Here is a 24,255-nt window from a genome sequence, read left to right as displayed (position 1 = left end):
TCAACCTGAGAGAAAGGCAACCCCTCTCTCAACAAATCTTGCCAAGAAAACCCCATCATAGGTTTGCTTTAGGGTCGCCATAAGTTGGAAATGCTCCCAGCTCCCCAAACCACCATTCATATCTTTATCCGTACGCTGACTTTTTGACCAAGTTAGACATAAAATTATAATTTGTGATATATCTGTTTTTTCAGAAATAATGACAAATTAATATTTTAAAGTAAATTTACTATTACTGAAGCAACTTTACCTTTTGTTGTTGAAAAGTTGTCCCTGGATTTTACTGTAGAACACCCTAATGAACATTTTTCAGCATTTCATTTTAGGAAAAATGAGTGTAGTGTGCGTGGCCATCCAGCTTCAGGGATTCCTGTGAGAGATAGAATCATAGAATCATAGAGTTGGAAGAGACCCCCAAGGGCCATCCAGTCCAACTCCATTCTGCCATGCAGGAAATCACAATCAAAGCATACCTGACAGATGGTCATCCAGCTTCTGCTTAAAGACCTCCAAGGAAGGAGACTCCACTACACTCCAAGGGAGTTTGTTCCACTGTTGAACAGCTTTTACTGTCAGGAAGTTCCTCCTAATGTTGAGGTGGAATCTCTGTTCCTGGAGCTTGCATCCATTGCTCAGGTCCTAGTTTCTGGAGCAGCAGAAAACAAGCTTGCTCCCCCCTAGATCCTTTTGAGTCTGGTTTCAGGCCTGGGATCTGTTCCAGGAAATGGAGAGGGGGATTGTGTCCTTGTTGTGCCTGCTGGACATCTCAATGGCTTTCAGTACCATTGACCATGGTAACTATCTGGGCCACTTCTCTTAGATGGGAAGTATTCTTTTACAATGGCTCCATTCCTTCTTGGAGAGGTGAATCTCATTGAACCCTTGGTATATAGCAGGGTTTCCCAACCTTTTGACTCATGGAGCCCTTATTTCTATGGTGGAGCCTACTCTATGTCTTACAAGTAAATGGTGTTTAGGAGTTTAAATAATAATAATAATAATAATAATAATAATAATAATAATAATAATTTTTATTCTTTAATTTCATTCAATTTTTATTTCTTTCATTTTCCTGGAGTGGCTGTGGAGCACCTGGGAAGCGTATGTGGAGCCCTAAGAATACAGGTTGGGAGCCGCTGGTCTACAGGATCCCTCAGGTTTTTGTCCTATTCAATACCTACAAATTGCTGTGAGATGTTGCCCAAGTTTTGGAGTCCATTGCCATCAGTATGCACTTAATCATGCCTAACTCAATGTTACTCCTATCTCAATCCAAATATGCTGTTTTAATTCTAAATTTGCTTGTGATCATGTTACCCAAAATGCTATGGTCCCAGGAGGGATTTTATTAGCTCAACTGAAAGAAGCCGAGAGAACTCAGGCAATTCAAAGTGGAGATCAACGCTGTGTATATCAGAACTCCAGAATGCAATTTCAAAAACAATTTTATTTATGATGAAAAGATAATTGCAAGTCACGCAAAGACACTCATTCACTCACACACATGTTCAAGGACTAAGACATTAAAGATGGTAGCAGATAGTGATTTAAGGGATTGCTCAGGGAGATACTGTACCAGTTCCAGGTGTGGAGGTTCAGTTGGGGCATACAGGTAACAGAAGTGGCTCAGCAAGCTGTCTTAGGATCATGATGTGGCCAGCAATGCTGAGATGTCAAGCGAGATACAGAAAGAGTGTCTCTGACTTCAAGCAAGATTGGATTGATACTGCCCAAGCAGGTATATTTATAGTGCAAAACCTATCCTTGGGCAAAATTCAGAAAGTGAATTTATTTTCTAGGAGGGAAGAATGAACAGGGAGGCTGTGAATGGCTGGATAATCAGTGCAAATGTCCTTGGACAAAGGAGTATCGCTACCAAAGGGAAGTGTACTTGGGTTTCTGTTCACTCATAAACACAAAGTCTATCACCCAAAAACACTCACTCAGTGAAGGGATTATGCAGATTTTTGGTCTTGATTGATCTATCCTGTCTATGTGCTCTTGAATTTCACCATGTTGAGTCTTACACAATTACCCATCATTTTCACTTTATTTGCAGGATGCTTTAAATGCGCTTTGATCTCTCTTTAATGCCGAAATTAGCCCCAGTGTGATAAACTCTGTTTAAACACCTCCAAAGAAGGGTATTGTGTGTGTGTGTGTGTGTGTGTGTGTATTTACACACACATAGAAGTTGGCAGCATGAGCTTTCCTAGACTAAAGTCTACTTCCTAAACTCTACCTTCTAAATACCTTCTAAATATACATACTATTATATACCTGTGTGTATATATATATATATATACACACACACACACACGTGTGTGTGTGTTATGTGTGTGTGTATTTACACACACATATGCACCACAATTCAAAAAGGATGTTGAGAAACTGGAGCGTGTCCAAAGGAGGGCGACTAAAATGGTGAAAGGTCTGGAAACCATGCCCTATGAGGAACGACTCAGGGAGCTGGGGCTGTTTAGCCTGGAGAAGAGATGATTAAGAGGTGACATAATAGCTCTGTTTAAATACTTGAAGGGATGAAGGAGGGAGCAAGCTTGTTTTCTGCTGCTCCAAAGACTATAGGACCCAGAGCAATGGATGCAAGCTGCAGGAAAAGGGATTCCAGCTCAACATTAGGAGGAACTTCCTGAAAGTAAGGTCTGTTTGATAATGGAACACACTCCCTCGGAGTGTAGTGGAATCACCCTCCTTGGAGGTCTTTAAACAGAGTCTGGATGGCCATCTGTCAATTGGGATGCTTTGATTGAGAGTTCCTGTATGGCAGAATGGGGTTGGACTGGATGGCACTTGTGGACTCTTCCAACTCTACGATCCTACGATTCTATGACATACACACACACACATACACACATGCGTTTATATGTATATACAATGGACCCTTGTTATACGCTGGGGTTTGGTTCCAAGATCCCCCGTGTATAACAAAATCCATGTATGCTCAAGTCTCATTACATATAATGACATAGCAAAATGGTGTCCCTAATAAAAAATGGAACATCAAGGTAAATTTATACTTTTTTGGAACATTTTCAAACCGTGTATGCTTGAATCTGTGTATAAAAAATCCATGTATAAGAAGGGCCGACTGTATGTGTATACATATATATAAATTTTGGGACGATCTGCCGGAGTGTCAGAACTCCAAAGCCAATTGATGTATATGTGTAGTAGTATATTATAGTGTCTTAGCTAGCTTTTGCTGGGGCCTGTTTGGGGTTTGGAATGTGGTAGGAGATAACGGGCTGGGAAGATGCTATGAGCTCAAGGTTAAGGTACTTGGTTCTCATGGCAACTGGCTGGTGGGGGTGTGGTGAGACTGGTGGCAAAAGGAAAAAAAGGTGGGGTTTATCTTGGCTGTTTGAGGCTTGCTTTTCAGATTCTGCAAAAAAGTGTTTAAGAGCACTTCTTCCTTGTTCTTACAATAAACTTTTATTGTTTATTCAATAAGTTTCATTGTCGCTCATTGGTCAGAAGGTTCAAGATCTCACACGGAGAAGATCTGTCTTATTACCGCCTTAGTGTCGGGACCATGTTGAAACAGGTCTGATAAAATGACAATGATGTGGCCACTAGGGGAAGCTGTGGCAGATGTGTCAGCATTTAAAGAGTGCATCACTGGAATGTTGATGCAACTGCCAAAGTTCCAAGTGTCAATTCTCAATGGTCACTGAGTCTGTGTGAGACAGCTGGCGTTACTGTGGCTGCCTCAGAGGTTGGTTGGTGGAGTAACGGGTTGAGGAGTAGCAAAGACGGATGTCTGATACTCAATGTAATCTTTGTAAATAGTTCTCTGTAACAAAGATTAAAGAGCCCTCGTATTGAGAGAAACCTCGTTGTCCAGTGATTCCATTCCTGCGTGAGAGGAAATTGCCACACAACTCAGATTCTTCAGAGACCTCCTTCTGGGCGTCTTGTCTGTGTACAGTAAACTCTGCTTATGTGCGTCTTCTCCCAGCACGCACCCTACTCCCTTTCTCTGGCACTTGGATACCTTCAAGAAGACTGTCAAGATGGATCTCTTCCAGTGGGCTTTCCCAGACTGACCGCCTGAAGAAAAATAGCCCTATCTTCCTATAATGGTCCATTCCACTCTGATTAATTTATATTATGTTATTAATGTTGTTCTTAATTGTTGAATTTTCATTATTTTTAATGGGGGGAGGGTTTGGGGTTATTGTAAACTTTTATTATGACGTTGTATTTTACAATGCTGTACCTGCCTTAATTCGTAGGGAGAAGTGGGAAATATATATAAAAAATAAAACCAGATACACACATATGTACGTCCACAGAGAGGCTTAGGGAACTCCATGCGGCCAGCGGCAACCCCAAGCACATGGTGGCAAATGGCGAGGGAGGTGCTGCGGGGAGACTTGACATAGGGGCATGTGACCACGCCCCCAGCCCCACCCCTAAGGCGCGCTAGCAGAAATTGTTGGGTTTGACACAAAGCAACGGCCGAACTCTGAAGGGAGAGACAGAGAGAGACAGAGAGAGAGAGGGGATGGGGCCACATGACCAGAAGGGAGGGAAAAGAACTTTAGTGCCGTCTGGAGGGAAACGGCCAGAGTGCGCGCTCCTCTTGGCCCCGCCCACCGTGGGAGGGAAAGGAAGGGAGACTGAGAGTGAGAGCAAGGGCCCTCTGAGGAGTCTGAGCTCCTCAGCTGCCCTTGGGAGGGTTCCGCCTGCTTTGTCATGCTGACCCAGCTCAGACTGGGAGCCTGAAAGCAGGAAAGCGTCCAGTTATCAGTCGTAAACCATTGTATAAAGCCCCATGGACACTGGTGAAGTACTCAAAAATAATCTTGATTGGTGGGTTCCGGTCCTCTCTAAATTATTTACGGCCATTGATAGATCTGCTTCCATTCTAAAAGACTGGGGCTTGGCCATCATAATCCCGATATATAAAAAAGGTAATAGAACCGATCCCTCTAATTTTTGACCAATTAGTCTCTTGAGTTTGGTGAGTAAGTTGTATACAAAACACCTTTTAAATAAGTTTTTAGACTGGCTTGAGTCCGAGGATATTCTGTTGGCTGAACAGGCAGGCTTTTGGCCTGGACGATCCACTATTGACCATGCAATGATATTGCAATATCTTGTAGGAAAATACCTCCATTATGGTCAACCACTATATGCAGCATTTATAGATTTTAAGTCCGCCTTCAATTCAGTTAATAGACCTAGATTGTGGGGGAAACTATTGTGCACTAATATAGACAAACGACTCCTCTTGCTTCTTATTAAGATCCATGAGAATTCTAATATTAAGGTTAGCTGCAGCCTCCAAGGACATGTTTCCAAGGCAATTCCTGTCAAGATGGGTGTAAGACAGGGATGTGTCCTGGCCCCCACTCTATTTAATTATTACATTAACTCCCTTATTTATGCCTTGAATAATCTTTCTTTTCATCCTCCAAAGCTGGCTAAGAAGCACATTAACTCACTGCTTTATGCAGATGATGTTGTTATTCTTTTGTTATCTCCTATTGGACTTAAAAGAGCCCTAACTTCTCTTGCTCTGTACTGTAAAGAGGAGAAATTAATAATTAACTCCTCCAAGACCAAGATTCTTACTTTTGGTCACCGTCCCAAATGGAGACAATGGAGACTGGATAGACAACGCATTGAGCAGGTTAAGACTTTTAAATATTTAGGGATTGTATTTCATTCCTCTGGAAGGAGAACAGCCCATTCAGAACTTGTTATTAGTAATGCCCAAAGAACCATAACGGCTATTCTTAAAAAAATTTTTTCACTAAAGGTGCTCACTTTATTCCGGCCGCAATCAAACTGTTTAATGCCAAGGTTCGCCCTCAACTCTTATATGGAGCCCAATTGAGGCCGTATAGTAACATCAATGTAACTGAACGTGTGCAAACTAAGTTCCTTAGGAGAATTTTCCAGGTCGCCAATTGTGTCCCGAATGCTGTCCTTAGAAGGGAGGCTGGGACTATTAAAATAGAATCTAGTCTGTGGCTCAGTATACTTACCTATTGGCTAAAATTGCATAAAACCCCTGGAGGCTTGACAAATTTAATTTTTTTGGATTCTTGTAAATCTCCTTGGGAAACATCTCTTCTTAAGAAATTGAATGAGTTAGGGCTCAACAAAAATGAAATTCTAAAGCTTGATGCCAATAGAGCTAAATCTATTATTAAACAAAAAGTTCTCGATGTAGAAAGACATACGGACTCCGCTTCCCTCTCAAAATATGTTATGTTCAGTGTTCAAATTCTGGTCGCCTCCCCAGCTCCATATCTGTTCCATGTTACCCTCCTGAAGTTTAGAAGGGCTTTAACTCTGGCATATTTCAATGTGTTGCCCATGGCCATGTTGGAAGGGAGATTTAAAAAAACACCTTTTGAACTTCGTTTTTGCCCATGTGATTCGGGCGCTGTTGAAACCAATGAGCATGTTCTCCTTTACTGCTAATTCTATAGAGATATTTGTCACCAACTGATTAGCCCACTACTGTGTAAATTCCCAGGCAAACCTGACTCCTTCTATTTATGCCTCCTATTGGATAACAATGATCCTACAGTATCCCTTAAGGTGGCTAAATTTTGTTATATTGCTTCTAAACTGCGCCCTCAACTGACAAATGGTCATTTCATTACCGTGTAGAAAGATCTGTTTGGATATTGTATATGTATAGTCTACTATCAGACTATATTTTAACCTGTTACTGTTATACTGATACTGTTATACTGATACGCTGTTTGTGTGGTTTTGTTTTTATACTGGTCAAAGACCAAATAAATGTTATTACTATTAAGCCCCATGAATACTGATAGAGCCCTCTCCATATAAATAATGATGATGATGATGATGATGTGAGAAAGCTGAGGCCTTTCCAATAGCCTGACCCCAAGTCCTAGGGAGCCAGAGAGTGGGGGGAGACGCCTCCAGCCCGACCCCCGCCTTCTGCCATGCAGGAACTCCCCTCCTCTCCTGCCTGGGACAGATGGCCATCCAGCCTCTGCTGCTGACTCAGAGACCTCCAAGACCTCCAAGAGCTGGGAGGCCTTAACGTTTTCTGAGGAAGGAGTGTGTTCCACCCTCGAACAGCCCCGACTGTCAGAGTCCCTCCTCTTGGCATCCATTCCTCCATTGGGACCTCTTCTCTTAAAAGGAGTACTGTCGAGGACGAGGGGCGGCCATGGGAGTGGCACTCTTCCCCCCAAAAACCACGCAAACACACCTGGAAGGCTACAAGCCTCCTCTTTCTTTCTTTCTTTCTTTCTTTCTTTCTTTCTTTCTTTCTTTCTCTTTCTCTCTCTCTCTCTCTCTTCCTTCCTTCCTTCCTTCTTTCCTTTCTCTCTGAGGGAGGGGAAGAGCTCAGCCCCCTCAGAGCCATATCCATAACCCTCAAGAAGGAGTTTGTCCTGGGCCCTTCCTTGCTCCTCCCTTGAGCGCCGCCCACCAGCGAAGTTTCCTGAGGGCCCCTGCCGCCCAAAGAGAGAGAGAGAGAGGAGGAGGAGGAGGAGGAGGCCTGGGCCTGTCCCGCCATGAAGCCCGACGGGAAGGTGGTGCTGCTGGGGGACATGAACGTGGGCAAGACCTCGCTGCTCCACCGCTATATGGAGCGCCGCTTCGCCGACACCGTCAGCACCGTCGGCGGCGCCTTCTACCTCAAGCAGTGGGGCGCCCACAACCTCTCCGTCTGGGACACCGCAGGTCAGCCCCGGCCCTGGCCCTGGCCCTGGCCCTTCCTAGGCTCCCTCCAGGGTTAGGCATGGTGCCCTCCTTCTTAAGGGTAGGAGGAAGGAGGAGAGAGACCTTGCAGCCCCTTTCAGGCGCAATGGACGGAAGGAAGTTGGCAACAGCAGCAGATTCCCTGAAGTCTACTTCCTGAAATCCATACTATTGTTGTTGTTATTATTATTATTATTATTATTATTATTAAAAGATACAGCCCTGTCAGTCTGTGAAATCAGTCTGTAAGAGACCTTGCAGCCCCTTTGAGACTCACTGAGAGAAAGAAGGGGGCAGCAGGAGCTTTTGTAGACTGAAGTCTACTTCCTCAGATGCATGTTGTTCTTGTTGTTGTTGTTGTTAAAAGATATAGCCGTGTTCCTCTGTAGGCTCAGTCTGTAGAGAGATCCTGATTGTAGCTCCTTTGACACTGACTGGAAGAAAGAAGGTGGCAGGAGGAGCTTTCCTGGACTAAAGTCCTCCTTTCCCAGGACTGTCCTCCATTTCCTCCTTCTGTCCAGGAGGAACTCCAACAGGTCCTTCCTTTAGAGCAGGACACAGAAGCATGGCTTTACATTTGCATTCGTGTTTGAGTGTTTCTAGTGTTATTTGGTCACGTCCTGCATTTTCCTTCACTGTCCTACATTGCCTAACCATCACTCCACAAGGAAGAATTCCAAAATGTCCTCCATTCTGAGCAGAACGAAGCAGAACTTATCTGTATCTTTGAGTGTTTTTTTTTAATGTCCTGTCTTTTTCTTGAAGGCCTTGCATTTTGTGGTGCCTCACCATCCTCCTTTGTGGTGAGGACTGTTGCAACACCCTACTGACATGTCTTAGAATCATAGAATCATAGAGTTGGAAGAGACCGCAAGGGCCATCCAGTCCAACCCCATTCTGCCATGCAGGAAATCACAATCAAAGCATCCCCATTGACAGAAGGCCATCCAGCCTCTGTTTAAAGACCTCCAAGGAAAGAGACTCCACTACACTCTGAGGAAATGTGTTCCACTCTCGAACAGCCCTTACTCTCAAAAAGTTCCTCCTAATGTTGAGGTGGAATCTCTTTTCCTATAGCTTGCATCCATTGTTCCAGGTCCAGGGCTATCATATCAGCTCTTAACCTTTTCTTCTCCAGGTTAAACATCCCCAGCTCCCTAAGACGTTCCTCATAGGACATGGTTTCCAGACCCTTCACCATTTTTGTCGCCCTCCTTTGGACACGATCCAGTTTCTCAATGTCCTTTCTGAATTGTGGTGCCCAGAACTGGACACAATATTCCAGGTGGGGCCTGACCAGAGCAGAATACAGTGGCACTATTACTTCCCTTGATCTAGACACTATACTTCTATTGATGCAGCCTAAAATTGCATTGGCCTTTTTAGCTGCCGCATTGCACTGTTCACTCATGTTCAACTTGTGGTCTACTTGGACTCCCAGATCCCTTTCACATATAGTCTCCTTAAGCCAGGTGTCCCCCATCCTATATCTGTGCATTTCATTTTGCCGCCCTAAGTGCAGTACCTTACATTTCTCTGTGTTGAATTTCATTTTGTTAGCTTTGGCCCAGCTTTCTAGTCTATTCAGATCATTTTGAATCTTGATCCTGTCCTCTGGAGTATTAGCTATTCCTCCTAATTTGGTGTCATCTGCAAATTTGATAAGTGTGCTCCCAATTCTGTCATCCAGGTCATTGATAAAGATGTTGAATAACACTGGGCCCAGGACAGAGCCCTGTGGGACCCCACTGGTCACTTCTCTCCAGGATGAAAAAGAGCCATTGTTGAGCATGGGTCTTGCCAGTTATATGGTAAGAGTAGTTGACAGGGAGACCAGAGATCCTCCTCCTTTCCCAGGACATCTCCTCCATTTCAGCCTTCTGCCCAGGAGGAATTCCAATAGGCCCTCCATTTTGAGCATGACTAAGACTAAGAAGTATGAATTTAATATTTCTATGAGTGTTTTAGCTTTGACTTCCGTTCAGGAGGGATTCCAGAATGTCCTCCATTTTGAACCTAAGAAGCGTGAATTTAATATTAATAAGAATATTTGGAGCTTTTGCTTTTGTCAGGTCCTCCATTTTTGTCTTGACCATCCTCCTTTTTGCAGTGCCTGGTCTTCCTTGGTGGCTGGGACCTGTGACCACTCTGGATCCAACTCCTGTCCCAGTTCATGAAATGGAGGACATGCAAGAACAACAGAGGACATTACAAAAGTAAAAGCTCAAAACATAAATATACTGTAAATCCAGGCATCTGAGTCCTGCTCCAAATGGAGGACATTTTGGAATTCCTCCAGGACAGAAGGCTGAAATGTAGGACATGTCCTGGGAAAAGGAGGAGGATGCCTGATCTCATCCTGCCAAAGTGTTTCAGGTGCCGGAGTGGCTCCTTCGCCATTCTGGGCTCAGGCTCCAGGCCCTTTCCAGGACAGAGCAAGTGCTCCTTTCCATGGGGCAGTGGTCGGTCACAGCAAAACCAGGGAGAGTCTTGGGCTGCATCTGCACTGCAGAAATAATCTGGTTTGACACCACTTTAATTGCAATGGCTCCATGCTGTGGAATTCTGGAAAGTGCAGTTTGCTGTGGCCCTAGAGGCATCTGTGATAGAAGGTCTCCCAGAACTACAATTCAAAACATTCCATAGCATGGAGGCGGGGAGTGAGGCCTAAGTTCAGGGGGATACCCCACCTTACACCCCGAAAAACACCAAGCAAGGAGGGTTGGGTGGGTGGCCAGCCGTGGTGCTCCTTTTGCAAGCTCAGAGGACTCTGTGGCTGGGAACACTGAAGCCCCCTCCATATTAGAAGGTTCTGGGAAGGAAGCCTCCAGGAGGGCTGTGTGGTTTTGTGGGGCTGGGGAGGAAGAAGGGGGATGACTGTGTTCAGAACTACAACAGCATATCCTGGAAGGGTGGGGGGCTCCTTCCAATTTGGGACCAGTCTGTTGAGAAGATTTGAAAGGACTGCCCACACTCAGCTGTGAGTGCCAGAGTGGGGTAGTGGTTTGAGTGAAACCAGGGTTTGAATCCCTGCTGGACCATGGAAATCCATTGCATAACCTTGGGCAAGCCAGACTCTCTCAGCCTCAGAGAGACTCAGGCAAAGGCAAACCCCCTCTGAACAAATCTTGCCAAGAAAACCCAATGATAGGTTTGCCCCATAAGACTGCAATTACTTGAAGGCAGACAGCAAGACATACAGTTAGAATCCTAGAGGCTGTCCACAGTACAGAAATAAACCAGTTTGGAACCGATTTATTTCTGTGACGTTCACACTCATCCCAGGTTGAAGGGGGGGGGGGAGCGGAAAAGGCCACCTGCCATGCAGGAACACACAATCAAAATGTCCTCAAAATGTCCCAAAATGCCCTCTAGAGGGTCAGGGAGACCTCAGAACATACTACAATACCATATCTCATGTATAACATTTCTTTCTAAGCAACACTCTATTTTGAAAGTTTTATAACTCTTGTACAGTTTTATATTACAGTTTACGCAGTTGATACAGTTTTGTAATTTATACAGCACAATGTAAGTTTTATACGTGCAGTTGTTAAATGAGTCAGACCTGAATTACAATTCAGACAGAGGTTGCATAGTTCAGTAGACTGGATCTGCTCACTTAACGCATTTTTCCAAATATGCAGATGTGACACTGGAGAAGAAGTGAATCTGATATTATTTTTAACAAAGGCGATAAAGAGAAAACCAAGTAACACTGAAACTTGTTTCTCTTTGTTCATTTTTAGCATATCTTCTCATAGACGTCAGTGACGTCCCTGATGCTTTCTCCATCTCCAGCTATTGCTCAGAGATAACAACAAGATAACACAATCCTTGTGCTACTCATCTTTTCATTTGGGAAGCCCAAGGGTAGCGAGGGGAGGAGAGGGAATGGGTACCTCTACATCCAGCTGGTGATTGGACATAACAGAAGAGCTGTGCTTCATGAGGGGTCAACCAGCTCACCCAGTCTCTTCCCACTTTGGGAAGGATGAATGATTGGCAAAGCCAGCTGGACAAATGATACCAGGGTGTGTTCACAGCCTGTGATATATTTGACTCACAAAAGGCTTGGTGAAGGTGTCTCCAGTTTCCACACCTAAATACTTTTAAAAGAATTAATGTGAACAGTTGTCCTATACATCCATGTACCCGGTAGTACACTTAATACTGCGCTGTAAGTTCTCCATGGTCATTATTTTTATTTTCTTTATATTCAACAGTAAGCCTGCCTTTGCACTTTCTTCTTTGATCTCCCTTAGTATTTGTTCGAGGTCTGTGAGATTTTCTGCTAGTATTATGGTGTCATCAGCATATCTCAGATTGTTTATATTCCTTCCTTCTATTTTCACTCCTCTCTCTTCTGTGTCCAAGCCTGCTTTTCTTATAATGTGCTCTGCATATAAATTGATAGGTATCACAGGTAGGGTGATAAGATGCAGCTTGGTCTGACCCCTTTTCCGGTTGGGAACCATTCTGTTTGTCTGTATTCTGTTCTGACAGTAGCCTCTTATCCTGAGCACAGATTGCTTATCAGGACTATCAGATGTATTGGTACTCACATGTCTTTAAGGGCGTTCTGTAGCCTTTCATGATCTATGTAGTCAAAGGCTTTGCTATAGTCACATGCTGATTTTCTTTTGAAATTCCTTGGTGTGCTGCATTAGCCATCCTATGTTGCAGTGTGGTTCCTAGTGCCTCTTCCTTTCCTGAACCCCACTTGAACCTCTGGGATTTCTCTCTCCATGTACAGTTGGAGTCTATATTACAGAATTTTCAGCATAATTTTGCTTGCGCAGGAGATTAGTGCTATGGTCCTATAGTTGCTGCAGTCTCTTGTGTCTCCTCTTTTGTGGATGGAGATGTATATTGATCATTTCCAATCTATTGGCCATTGTTTTGTTTTCCGTATCTGTTGACATATGTTGGTTAACACCAAAGTTGGCCCTATCAATGTGGATTGCAGCAGTTCGATTAGAATATGATCTGTTCCTGGAGACTTGTTTTTTTGCCATTTCTCTTATTATAGCCTTCACCTCGCTTTTTAGAATTTGGGGTTCATCTTCATATGGCTGTTCATTCCATGTGTCCTTCATGTTGTCATCTCTTTTATATAGGACTAATATAAGACTAAAAAGTACTCTTTTCAAAGCAAGTTGATTTGGTTGAACTTATGTTAATTGAAGGATTTGTTTCTGAATGGCATTTCGGGCACTATAAAATAAAATGATCAAAAAGAAGCAATTGACACTGAATACTGCTCTAACAATAAACAACTGCCAATAAACTATTTAAGTTAAAAATTTTAAATTTAAACAGTTGCTGTTGTTCCAGTTACAGTGTTGGAAAAAGTAGTACAGTAAAAGCCAGACTGAAGAAGAAGAAGAAGAAGAAGAAGAAGAAGAAGAAGAAGAAGAAGAAGAAGAAATTTTAAAAACTGGGAGTATTTTTTTTAAAGTTATTTGGTTTAAGCCATGGTAAACCAAACTGGTTTAAACCAGCTGATCCTGTCTATATATATACAAGAGCAGCAGCTTGTAAACACTTTGGCCATCTTTAATGTCAACCCTCTGGGTTAGGATAAAACTAAAATGTATTCTGGACTCTGTGTGCCATCAGCAGAAGAATCTAGTAATTCAAATCCAGACATGTGGAAGAGGCTGTGAGACAGTTATTGCCAAAACTGCAAAAAATAATTCAAAAGCAAAACTGATTAACTGATTATTTTTTTAACTAAAAGTCCCTGTAAAACAGTAACAATAACATAAAGTTACTGAGAGGAAAAAGCTGTACCTAGGAAAGCAACATGAGAAAAAAAGACTACTTGCAGACTGTTAACAACTGGTTAACATCATTATATAAAATCCACATGATGTCACATGAACCCATCTGAACCACAAGATTGGCACATCTCTTAGTTGTCTGCTTGTTCGTACAAATCTGGATGTTTCCCAGCTTCCTGATGCACAGGGCTTCATGCAACTTTGCCTTAGTTTTAGTTCCCCCTTTCTGTGTCCTTGTCTTCCCACTTGTAACTTCTTCTATTACACCATCTACATGATGTTCACATTAGGGTCATCATAAGTTGGGAACAACTTGAAGGCACACAATAAACTAGGGGTGGTGAACTTGTCTCCCTTCAGATGTTGATGGATTGCAATTCTATTAGCCCTAGCCAACATAGATAATGGTGAAATATTGTGAGGCAACGCTTTAGGATCACAAATTGTCCACCCCGCCTCTCCCTAATTAGACCTCTCCCAAATTATGGTCAGGCCAAATTCGTATGTTCTAAGCCACAAGTGGGCAACTGCAGTGCAACTGCAGTGAGTGCTGCCAATTTTTGTCCCAACACCCCCCAAAGTTAAAGGCATTTTTACTGAAAAAGGAAAAGCCCCCTCTCACTGGGCAGATCCTGGAGCAGGTTCTGTGAGCTGATGTTCACAGTACTCATAAAAGGTGGCATAGTTCTGGTGAGCCACTAAGACTCTCCAACTGGTTTGAGGCTAACTCTGTTCTGAGACCACAAAAGCCTATCCTATGGGGGACCTAGCCCACTTTCTTTGGGGAGAAGAGTTACATAGATCTTGCTTTTGTAATGCAAAGAAGGCTGATTTAAGAACTCTCTTGAGAGACCTACTTCTAACTAGAAGAGTGTTTACTTGAAATTGGCCTTAATTACTTATTGGATGGCAGAGGCAATCCCAGTGGATTTGGGGGAGTGCCCTTCGGGACCAAATATGAACAGTGAGGATAGAAGAACTGGTTTCTGTTTCAGAAAAGTTACTATGGACATTATCAGACAAGGGAAATTGGAAGTATAATCCAATGGCAATCCGAACGCAATCATGGGGTTTAACGTTATTGCGTGACAGACTACCACACACAATTTCGGGCAATGGGAAGTCAGTTTGAACACAATCATGGGGTTTCAAGTTATTGGGTGAGAGGTGATCACATGCAATTTGGGGCAATGGCAAGCTATTTTCGGGCAATTGGAAGTCAGTTCAAACGCAATTTGAATTCACATAAATTCGCTGAATTAGTGAATTCACGTGAATGCATTCTGGCCCCACTTTCTTTTCATTCGAAATTAAGAGAAATTCCTCCCATGTGATAAACTCCTATGGCCCAGCTCTGTATGTCCTACCCAAAGGTGCAAAGCTTTGGAAGGCCTCAGTAGGGGTACCATGTAGGCAGTTTGTTTGGTTTGTAATCTGCCTTGCCAAACTCAAGATTTTTAGATAGAGAGGCTCAATGTACATATTTGCCAGACAACTACTTATACTCTATTAAATCTGCCTATTATTTCCAAAATCCAGTTACATGAGGCCCCTCCTTCCCTCCCTCTCTCTGCCAAGTTCAGTCCAGTGTAAAATTTACCAAAGGCCGCTGATCATCAAGTGATTTCTTCTGCGGGGGGAGGGGGTAAGGAGGAAGAAAGCAGCATGGCTAACAGATTCAGACTAAAAATCCCGTGAGTTGGCAGAGAATGGTCTGTGCTTCCTCTGGGTCACTTGGAGAGCTAAGGTGTAGCCTCCCTTCTCAGGGGTGGTGGAAAATTATCTTAAAAAAGCAGCAAAAACTGGGGAGCATACAGTGAAATCCACAGGAGAAACAAGATAAAGGTCTCAAGATGCTCTAATGATTATTTGTCTGTTTTAATTGGAAAGCCCTATGTGTTGGCCTATGTTTTGGTGTTGTCCAGGCTTCCTCTAGGCCTCCAAAATGATTTTAGAATTCCTGGCTCAGAGGTTTTGATTTTAAGTGGGAATGCCCAATCTTTGGGTAATGTACAGATAGAATACTGATGTGATGTCACAGATAGAATATAATGTGATGTCATGTTTCTTCTTCGTGGTCTCTGCGAATCATACAAATGGGTTTTGCTGCGCCTGCGCAGTGCTGCTCGGAACCTTCTGGAATCACTGGGCAAAGTTTACTTTGCAACATATTGAAACTTTTTGGCGGTAACTCCGCCCACCCGTTATAAGGCCCCTGCCGTCCCGCTCTTTTCCCCAGTTCCTTTTTTCCGCCGCGCTAGCTGCTTCAAGGAACTTTCGCTTGCTTCGCTTGCTGGAATCACTTTCGTTTTTGAACTCGGACTGTATCTTGACCATTCTTTGTCTCCCGCCCCTGGTAACTTTGGACCTTCGGACTGCTGACTTCGTTTTCGGATTTCCCTTCGGCTTGACGATTTTGGAGATGCCGGCGCCTTTCAAAAAGTGCGACATCTGCAAGGGCAAGGTGCCCGTTCAGGACCCGCACTCCTCCTGCCTGTTGTGCCTTGGTCCGAACCATGATCCCAAGGCCTGCGCGCTCTGCGGATCCCTCTCCACTCAGGCTCGTAAGAACCGTGAGTCCCGGCTCACGTCGGCAATCGCCCTGGGGAAAGTGCAGGAGGGAGGTTCGCGGTCCTCTTCTGTCCCGCCTTTGGCGCCCCCCGCTTCGTCGTCCCGGGCGAGTGTCTCCAGCGTGGGATCGGGGAGAGTTGCCGTCTCCAGTGTGGTGTGTGTCCCGGCCGGGACCCCTTCCACCACCTCCAATGTGGCCTGTGGCTCCAAATTGCCCAGCGCCACCGACCGACCCTCCAAGCGCCCCCATAAGTCATCGGGGACTGAGGGTACCAAGCGGGCCTCCAAACCGAAGAAGGGATCGGAGGGTTCCCGTTCAAAGGAGGCTACCGAGCGGAAGGTCCATCTGCCCTCGCCTTCGTCCTCCAAGGCCTCCAAGGCGTCCAAGGCATCGCGCCATGCGACACCTACGGATCAGACCGAGCCGGTACAGGGGTCAAGATCACCCAGGCCTTCCTCGTCGACAGCGGCTGCTGTCATCCTGGACCTCCCGGACAATCCGTTCTTCCCACCCGACGAGCCCTCCAAGCATGGGAAGAAGAGGTGCCACGACGAGGCCGGTCGCGATCCTGCCCCTAAAAAGGCAAAGTCCTCCAAGGATCGGACCACTACCGACCTACCGGGACCGAAGGAGAAGAAGCGCTCCCCCTCCAAACAGGCTCGCGCCTCCGCTTCATCAGCTCCCCGCGACCAGGGACCGACGCCGCCGGACCAAGGGACCCTGGTACCGGTCACACCTCTGCCTCCTCCGATCGGGGACTTCTCCCACGGGACGGATGACACAGTGCCTCCTCGCTCCCCCGAGCATCGGTCGCCATCCCACCAGGCAACCGAAGATGAGGACGACTTGCCTCGCGGGCAAGATTTCCCGGACCTCTTCTACGACATGCAGTCGCGCCGCTACTACATGTCGGTCCCGGAGGACAGAGCCTTGAGGGAGTTCACCAAATTGAACCCCCCTCCTGCAGACCGGTCTCACCCGTCCGCATCGGTACCGACCGTGTCGGTCTACGAGAGGTCGCCGTCTCCACCCCGCAGACGTGAGAGGTCGCTATCTCCACCCCGTCGACGCTCCCGGTCTTCGGTCGACTTCGTTCCAGCCCGCTCGAGATCCCAGGTCAGAGTGACTGACCCTCTCTCTTCTGACCTGGATTCCGAGGACGAACTGCTGCCACCCTCGGAGGCACCCTCGGACGAGGATGTCCTCTCCGGCTCGGCCTCCCCTCAGAGGATGCACAACCCGGAGCCGTCTTCTCCGTCGGACGATGTCAGGTCCTTCACGGAGCACGTGGTTAAGATGGCGAGGGCTCTCGACATCGAGCTCGCATCCGCAGTCGACGACGCTGAGGATCCGGTTGAGCGTCGGGTGCATGGACGAGTCCCCACTCCGCCGTGCCTGCCTCTCCTCCCCTCGCTTCAGACCATCGTCAAGAGGTCCTGGAACTCCCCGGCCGCCCTATCGGCACCCTCCCGCAAGGTGGAGTCGCTATATAGGGTTGCCCCGGCGAGTTGCCCTTGGTTGGCCGAACACCCTCGGCCGAACTCTGCCATCGTTGAGGGAGCCCAGCACAGCTTCGTTCCCAAGCAGGCCACCTCTCCTGTCGACCGGGAGGCGAAGAAGGTAGACGGACTGGCTAAGAAGGCATACTCGGCGTCTGCACTGGGGGTCAAGGCCGCCAACTACACCGCGTGCATGGGGGCCTACATCCAGACCCTCATGGAACGGATCTCCCCCCTCGTCCCGGACGTCCCAGGCGACATCCAGAGGCAGCTGGTGGAGATCAGGGACGAGGCGCACTCCATTGGAAGCTGGCTGATCACCACTTCCAGGAATCTGGTGGACTGCTCCGGGAGGGCCATGTCAGCTTCCATGGCCCTACGGCGCCACGCCTGGCTGAGAGCCTCCGACCTCAACCCGACGGTCAGAGCTGCCATTGAGGACATGCCGATCGACGGAACCGGCCTCTTCCACGCCGAGACCGACGACCGCCTAAACCGCAAGTTTAGGATGAAGGCGGCGGCGAAGAAACACGGCATGTCCTCGGCACCGGCTTCTCCGTTCCGGAAGCGTCAGCGCCCGTGGCAGCCGCAAGGTCAGTCACAGGGGACCTTCTCCCGGGACCGACAGCCCCAGAAGCAGGGCCCTCAGAGACAGCGCTTCCCCTCGCAGTCTTCCTCCTCCTCTGGCCGTCGCAACTTCCCGCCCCGGTACCGCAAGTCCCGCCGGCAGGACACCGACCAGGGGAAGAAGAGAGCCTGAAGGGACGCAGCGCGCTTCGTCTCCCCTTCACCCCTCTTCTTTTTGGACATCTTGAGGCCCTTTGTTAACACCTGGGCCTCTATAACATCGGACTCGTGGGTTCTCGACATCGTCCGCAGGGGTTATGCCCTCGAGTTCCAAGAGCTCCCTCCAACTGGAGCCTTTATGTCCACTCCCCCCTCGGACACCCTTCTCGACGAAGTGCGCACCTTGCTTGCGAAAGGGGCAATCTCCCCTTTGCCTCCCGACCAGTGTTCTCGGGCCTTTTTCTCCAGGTACTTCACGGTACCGAAGGCGGATGGGGGCATTAGGCCCATCCTGGACTTGAGACAATTGAACCTGTTCCTTGACTACCGTCGCTTCCGAATGGTAACCTTGGCTTCCATTCTACCTCTGCTCCACCAGGGCCTCTGGTTCGCGACCGTCGACCTGAAGGATGCCTACTTCCACATCGGGATCCGACAGTCCCACCGGAGATTCCTCACCTTCGCTGTCGGCCCCGATTCGTACCACTACAACGTGCTTCCTTTCGGCTTGGCCACGGCTCCACGAGTCTTCACGAAGTGCATGGCACCGGTGGTGGCATACCTTCACCAAAAGGGCTTCATGGTCTTTCCCTACTTAGACGACTGGCTGTTCGCAGCCGAATCCAAAGACGAGCTGCAGGAGGCAGTCTCATTCACCTTGCGCCTGCTGGACTCCCTCGGGCTGGTCGTCAACAGGGAAAAGTCCCACTTTACACCGACCAAGCGGGTCAAATTCATCGGGGCCGTCCTCGACTCCGACAACTGCCTAGCTTTCCTCCCTCCGGACCGGTTTCAGGCCCTGACAGCATCCCTCAGGCCGTTCATCTCCCACAGAAGGGTGAGAGCCAGAGATGTCCAAGTCGCTCTGGGCCACATGGCGTCGACGACATTCGTCACCTCTTGGGCAAGACTTCGTCTTCGGCCTCTCCAAGCCTGGTTCCTCTCCGTCTTCTCTCCGTTGGAGGACCCGCCTTCAATGTGGCTCACGGTACCGAGACCTGTGGCCGCTTCCCTCAGATGGTGGTTAGACAGCTCCAATGTCTGCTCCGGGATGCCCTTCCATCAGCCCCAGGCACAGCTGACTCTGACAACCGATGCATCCCTGGAGGGATGGGGCGCCCACCTGCTCGACCTTGTCGTCAAAGACAGGTGGTCCACACAAGACAAGCGCCTCCACATCAACGCCTTGGAGATGCTTGCAGTGGAGAAGGCTTTGAGGGCATTCGAGTTTGCTGTCTTGGGGAGAGTGGTCCTCCTGAGGACGGACAACACCACCGTGATGTACTACATCAACAAACAGGGTGGTACCAGATCCAGGACCTTGCTCGGCCTCACACTCCGCATCTGGGATTGGTGCATCCAGAGACGCGTTCTCCTCCAAGCGATTCACCTCCCCGGAGAAGACAACGAGCTGGCAGACCGCCTCAGCAGATCTCCGTCGGTGTGCCACGAGTGGAGGCTCCATCCCGAGACGGTCAGCGACCTCTTCGATCGGTGGGGAACCCCCCGGATCGACCTCTTCGCGACCGTCTGGAACAGCCACTGTCCCCAGTTCTGCTCCAGGAAGCGGATGGACGGATCCCTCGGAGACGCATTCGCTTTCCTCTGGACGGGAGAGCTCCTCTACGCCTTCCCTCCGTTCCCTCTGATCATCAGAGTGGTTTCCAAATTGACTACGGACCGCTCGCATGCGATCCTCATCACCCCGTGGTGGCCGAGACAGCCGTGGTTCGCATCCCTTCTCCACCTCTCCGGGAGATGCTTCCTCCGTCTCGACCCTCGCCCGGACCTGCTTTCGATCCAGGACGGCCGGATTCTCCATCCCGACATCGAGAGCCTGCCGCTGGTGGCCTGGAGGATTCGGTGCTGACTACCTTACCGGAGTCGGTAAGGGCAGTGATCCTGGCTGCGAGGAAACCTTCCACTCAGCGTTCCTATGCCCTGAAATGGAGGAGATTTTGCCTCTTCCTGGACCAGAAGGGCTTGTCTCCTACACAGGTGTCCACTCCAGTGGTGCTGGAGTTCCTGATGGCACTTTTGGATGGAGGGCTGTCTCTCACATCCATCAAATGCTACTTGTCTGCCATCTGTGCCAAATACCAGTTCGGGGGGAGGGTTTCTTTCTTCAAAGACCCCTTGGTGAAGGGGTTCCTGAAGGGTTGTGCAAACCTTTATCCTCCTGTATCGGTACCTACGCCGGCTTGGAGCTTGGAGTCGGTATTGTCCGCCCTCCAATCCAAGCCCTTTGAACCGATGGCCACAGCGGACTTGAGACTATTGACTTGGAAAACCGCTTTTCTTGTGGCCATCACCTCTGCCCGCCGTGCGGGTGAACTCTGTGCTTTACGTAGGGACCAACCATTCCTGAGGTTCCACAAGGACAAGGTGGTCCTCCGTACGGACATTACCTTCCTGCCTAAGGTAGTGTCTGCTTTCCACATGTGCCAGGACATTGTACTGCCTACCCTCGCATCCAATCCGACGTCGGATGAGGAGCGGTGCCTGCACTCTCTTGATGTCAGGAGAGCACTTGCCTTTTACCTGGACAGAACTGCTGCCTTCAGTCGGTCCGAGAGACTCTTCCAGTGCTACTCGGTACCGAAGCAGGGGTTGCCTGTGTCTGCGCAGAGGTTGTCCAAATGGGTGGCTGGGACCATCCACCTCTGCTATGAACTGTTAGGCAAGCCTCTCCCTGGTAGGGTTCGGTCCCACTCCACGAGGTCAATGGCAGCATCCTCTGCATTTCTGTCAGGGATCCCCCTCGAGGATGTCTGCAAGGCCGCTGTCTGGTCCCAACCTCTGACTTTTATAAAACATTACAGGTTGGACACCAGAGCCATTCGAGACGCAGCTTTCGGGAGGGCTGTGTTGGTTTCAGGGTTGCATTAATTGCACTACTGATGGTTGTGTTTCAGCACTTATGTACATATGTTACTATGTCAATTTGTTGAATGATAATTTGCACAATTTCCATGGATGGGTCTTGCACGACCTCTTGTTCCCCTCTCAGGTTTAGCAATGTTATTGCTATGTTTGGTCTGTGCATCAACAGAAAGACTGACTCCTTTTATGGTTCAAGGTGTTTATTGTAATAAATATGCCTTTGGTTTACCATAGCTATGGTCTCAGGACACTCCCTCCGCCGCATACCTAAGCTTGTCAGTCTAAACCCATTTGTATGATTCGCAGAGACCACGAAGAAGAAGGACAGGTTGCTTACCTGTAACAGTATTTCTTCGAGTGGTCATCTGCGAATACATACAAATCCCACCCGTCCGTCCCCTCAGTGTCCTGCTCTCATTGGCTCTCTTCCTTCGCCTGCTTGGCGGAAAAATTACGGAACTGGGGAAAAGAGTGGGAAGGCAGGGGCCTTATAACGGGTGGGCGGAGTTACCGCCAAAAAGTTTCAATATGTTGCAAAGTAAACTTTGCCCAGTGATTCCAGAAGGTTCCGAGCAGCACTGCGCAGGCGCAGTAAAACCCATTTGTATGTATTCGCAGATGACCACTCGAAGAAATACTGTTACAGGTAAGCAACCTGTCCATTTATGTGTTGTCCTTGTATGATTTGCATAAATATTTGGTGTCATATTGAGGGTGGAGCAAGCTTGTTTTCTGCTGCTTCAGAGAACAGGACCTGCAACAATGGATGCAAGCTCCAGGAAAAGAGATTCCACCTAAACATTATGAAGAACTTCCTGACAGTAAGAGCTGTTTGAGAGTGGAATGCACTCCCTCAGAGTGTAGTGGAGCCTACTTCTTTGGAGGTTTTTAAACAGAGGCTAGATGGCCATCTGTCGGGGTGCTATGATTTTGTATTCTTGCATGGCAGGGGGTTGGACTGGATGGCCCTTGTGGTTTCTTCCAACTCTATGATTCTATTATTTTATCCCCCCCAAGGCTTTAAGAGTACATGTAGATTGAAATGTATCGGGCTTTTCAGCTAACAAACAGACCATCTTTTGATCATCTTGGTATTTGTCTTTTTTTGTTCCCATGGATTCTAGCCCAATCATCAGAGCTACTCATAGTGGTAGTCCCTGGACTGGTGCTGGTCGTTGGCAAGTTTCCAGAAAAGAAAGAGTTGTAGCCAGTAGGCAGAAATATGGTGCCAGTCCTTGGCATTTTCAGGGTGGCAGAATTACTTCTGCATCATATCACTTGAAAAACACTGAAATATATGGATTATGGTTGGAAGTCCTTTCCATAGCCTCCTTCTGTGATCCTTTCAAGACACTATAGAATTAAATGTAAGCTGTCTGATTGCACCGAAGTTTTTTTTTTGCATCAGTCATTTTCAGAATGTGAAGTCTGTGTCCCATGTATCTTTTCCCATTCCTCTCTTCTAGGTCGTGAACAGTTTCATGGCCTTGGGTCAATGTACTGCCGAGGAGCAGCAGCTGTTATTCTCACCTATGATGTCACCAACGTACAGAGCATGGTGGAACTTGAGGATAGATTCCTTGCATTAACAGACACTGCCAGTACAGACTGCATCTTTGCAATTGTTGGGAACAAAGTCGACCTCACTGATGATTGTGCCTTTCTCCATGAAGCAGAACATAACAATCAGTCTGAGAAACCTAACAACAGTTTAATTTCTACCAAGATGAAAAAACAAGTCCAAGTAGATGATGCCGTCGCACTTTATAAGAAGATATTGAAATATAAAATGTTGGATGAAAAGAATGTCCCAGCAGCAGAAAAAATGTGCTTTGAAACCAGTGCAAAAACAGGCTATAATGTAGATTGCCTCTTCGAAACTGTATTTGAGATGGTGGTGCCACTAATTTTGCAGCAGAAGGCTGAAGGTTTGCCACAAACTGTAGATTTAAATAGTTACAAGACAACAAAAAACACACAGTTTCTCTGCTGCAGATAAAAAAAATGAATGTAATTGGTCCACACTATTTTGAAGAGTATAATCATTAAAGAGGCTTCAGTGCAAGAGTATCAAGATCAATCAGACAAACTACTTTTTTGCAAAACAGATCAATGAGGTTTGATGGAGGCAAAAGCTTCAAGTAACAATGATATAGAAGATGATTTTTAAGTAAATCTTCCATAGATGGTGCCTTAAGATTTCTGAATCATTGTTATTTCTCCTCATTAAAGGTGTATTTCTTCTCTGCCAACTTGCTCTTCATGTGCACATTCAGTATTTAGCAATAACATATTGCTATTTCCCCATTTGTTTTTATAGCAATGAAGAGTTAATCGTTTTCTGGAAAGAGCCGAGTGTACAGTAACTGTTTTGTACACATAGTATGTTACCACAACAAAAGGTCATTTGTCTCAGGCTAGTATCATTCCTACTGTACACTGGTATGTTCCCCAGACCTTCAGTAAGATAAAGCGGATGGAATATTATTGTAAAAGCACTAAGCATCTTATCCACTATTATCCCAACTGGAAATACATTTGTTAGATATACAATGTATTGTAAAGCCTATTGGAGAAGAGAAGGTTAAGAGGTGATAGGAGAGCCCTGTTTAAGTATTTGAAGAGGTGTTGCATTGAGGCTGGAACAAGCTTGTTTTCTGCTGCTGCAGAGAATAGGGCCCAGAGCAGTGGATGGAAGATACAGGAAAGGAGATTCCACCTCAACATTAGGAGGAACTTCCTAAGAGCTGTTCGACAGTGGAACACACTCCCTTGGAGAATGGAGTCTTCTTCTTTGAAGGTTTTTAACAGAGGCTGGATGGCCATCTGTTGGGAGTGCTTTGATTCTATGTTCCTGCATGGCGGGGGGTTGGACTGGATGGCCCTTGGGGTTCTCTTCCAACTCGATTCTGTGATACCTCTATGACCAAAGAATGGACGTAAAGTGAAGAAAATTTGTAGAGCTGTCTGGAACTTGTTGAGCTTTAATCTGTTCCATTGGCTTCTT

At 47.0% G+C, this 24,255-nt stretch overlaps 1 protein-coding gene across 1 annotated transcript; it reads left to right on the top strand.

Annotated features, from left to right (window-relative positions):
• The first annotated feature begins 7,333 nt into the window (after positions 1-7,333).
• Positions 7,334-23,500, top strand: LOC149313407 (ras-related protein Rab-20-like). Its single transcript, XM_089519051.1, has 2 exons — positions 7,334-7,704; positions 22,715-23,500. Exons 1-2 carry the CDS (start codon positions 7,536-7,538, stop codon positions 23,245-23,247), a joined length of 702 nt encoding a protein of 233 aa, XP_089375177.1. The 5' UTR covers positions 7,334-7,535; the 3' UTR covers positions 23,248-23,500.
• Positions 23,501-24,255: the final 755 nt, after the last annotated feature.

This window comes from Sceloporus occidentalis, unplaced genomic scaffold (genome assembly GCF_023333645.1).
Source record: "Sceloporus occidentalis isolate IW3139 unplaced genomic scaffold, rSceOcc1.0.p SCAF_4, whole genome shotgun sequence".
NCBI lineage: Eukaryota > Metazoa > Chordata > Lepidosauria > Squamata > Phrynosomatidae > Sceloporus > Sceloporus occidentalis.
Note: the sequence above shows the minus strand (reverse complement) of the source record. Positions and strands in the feature narration are given on the sequence as shown.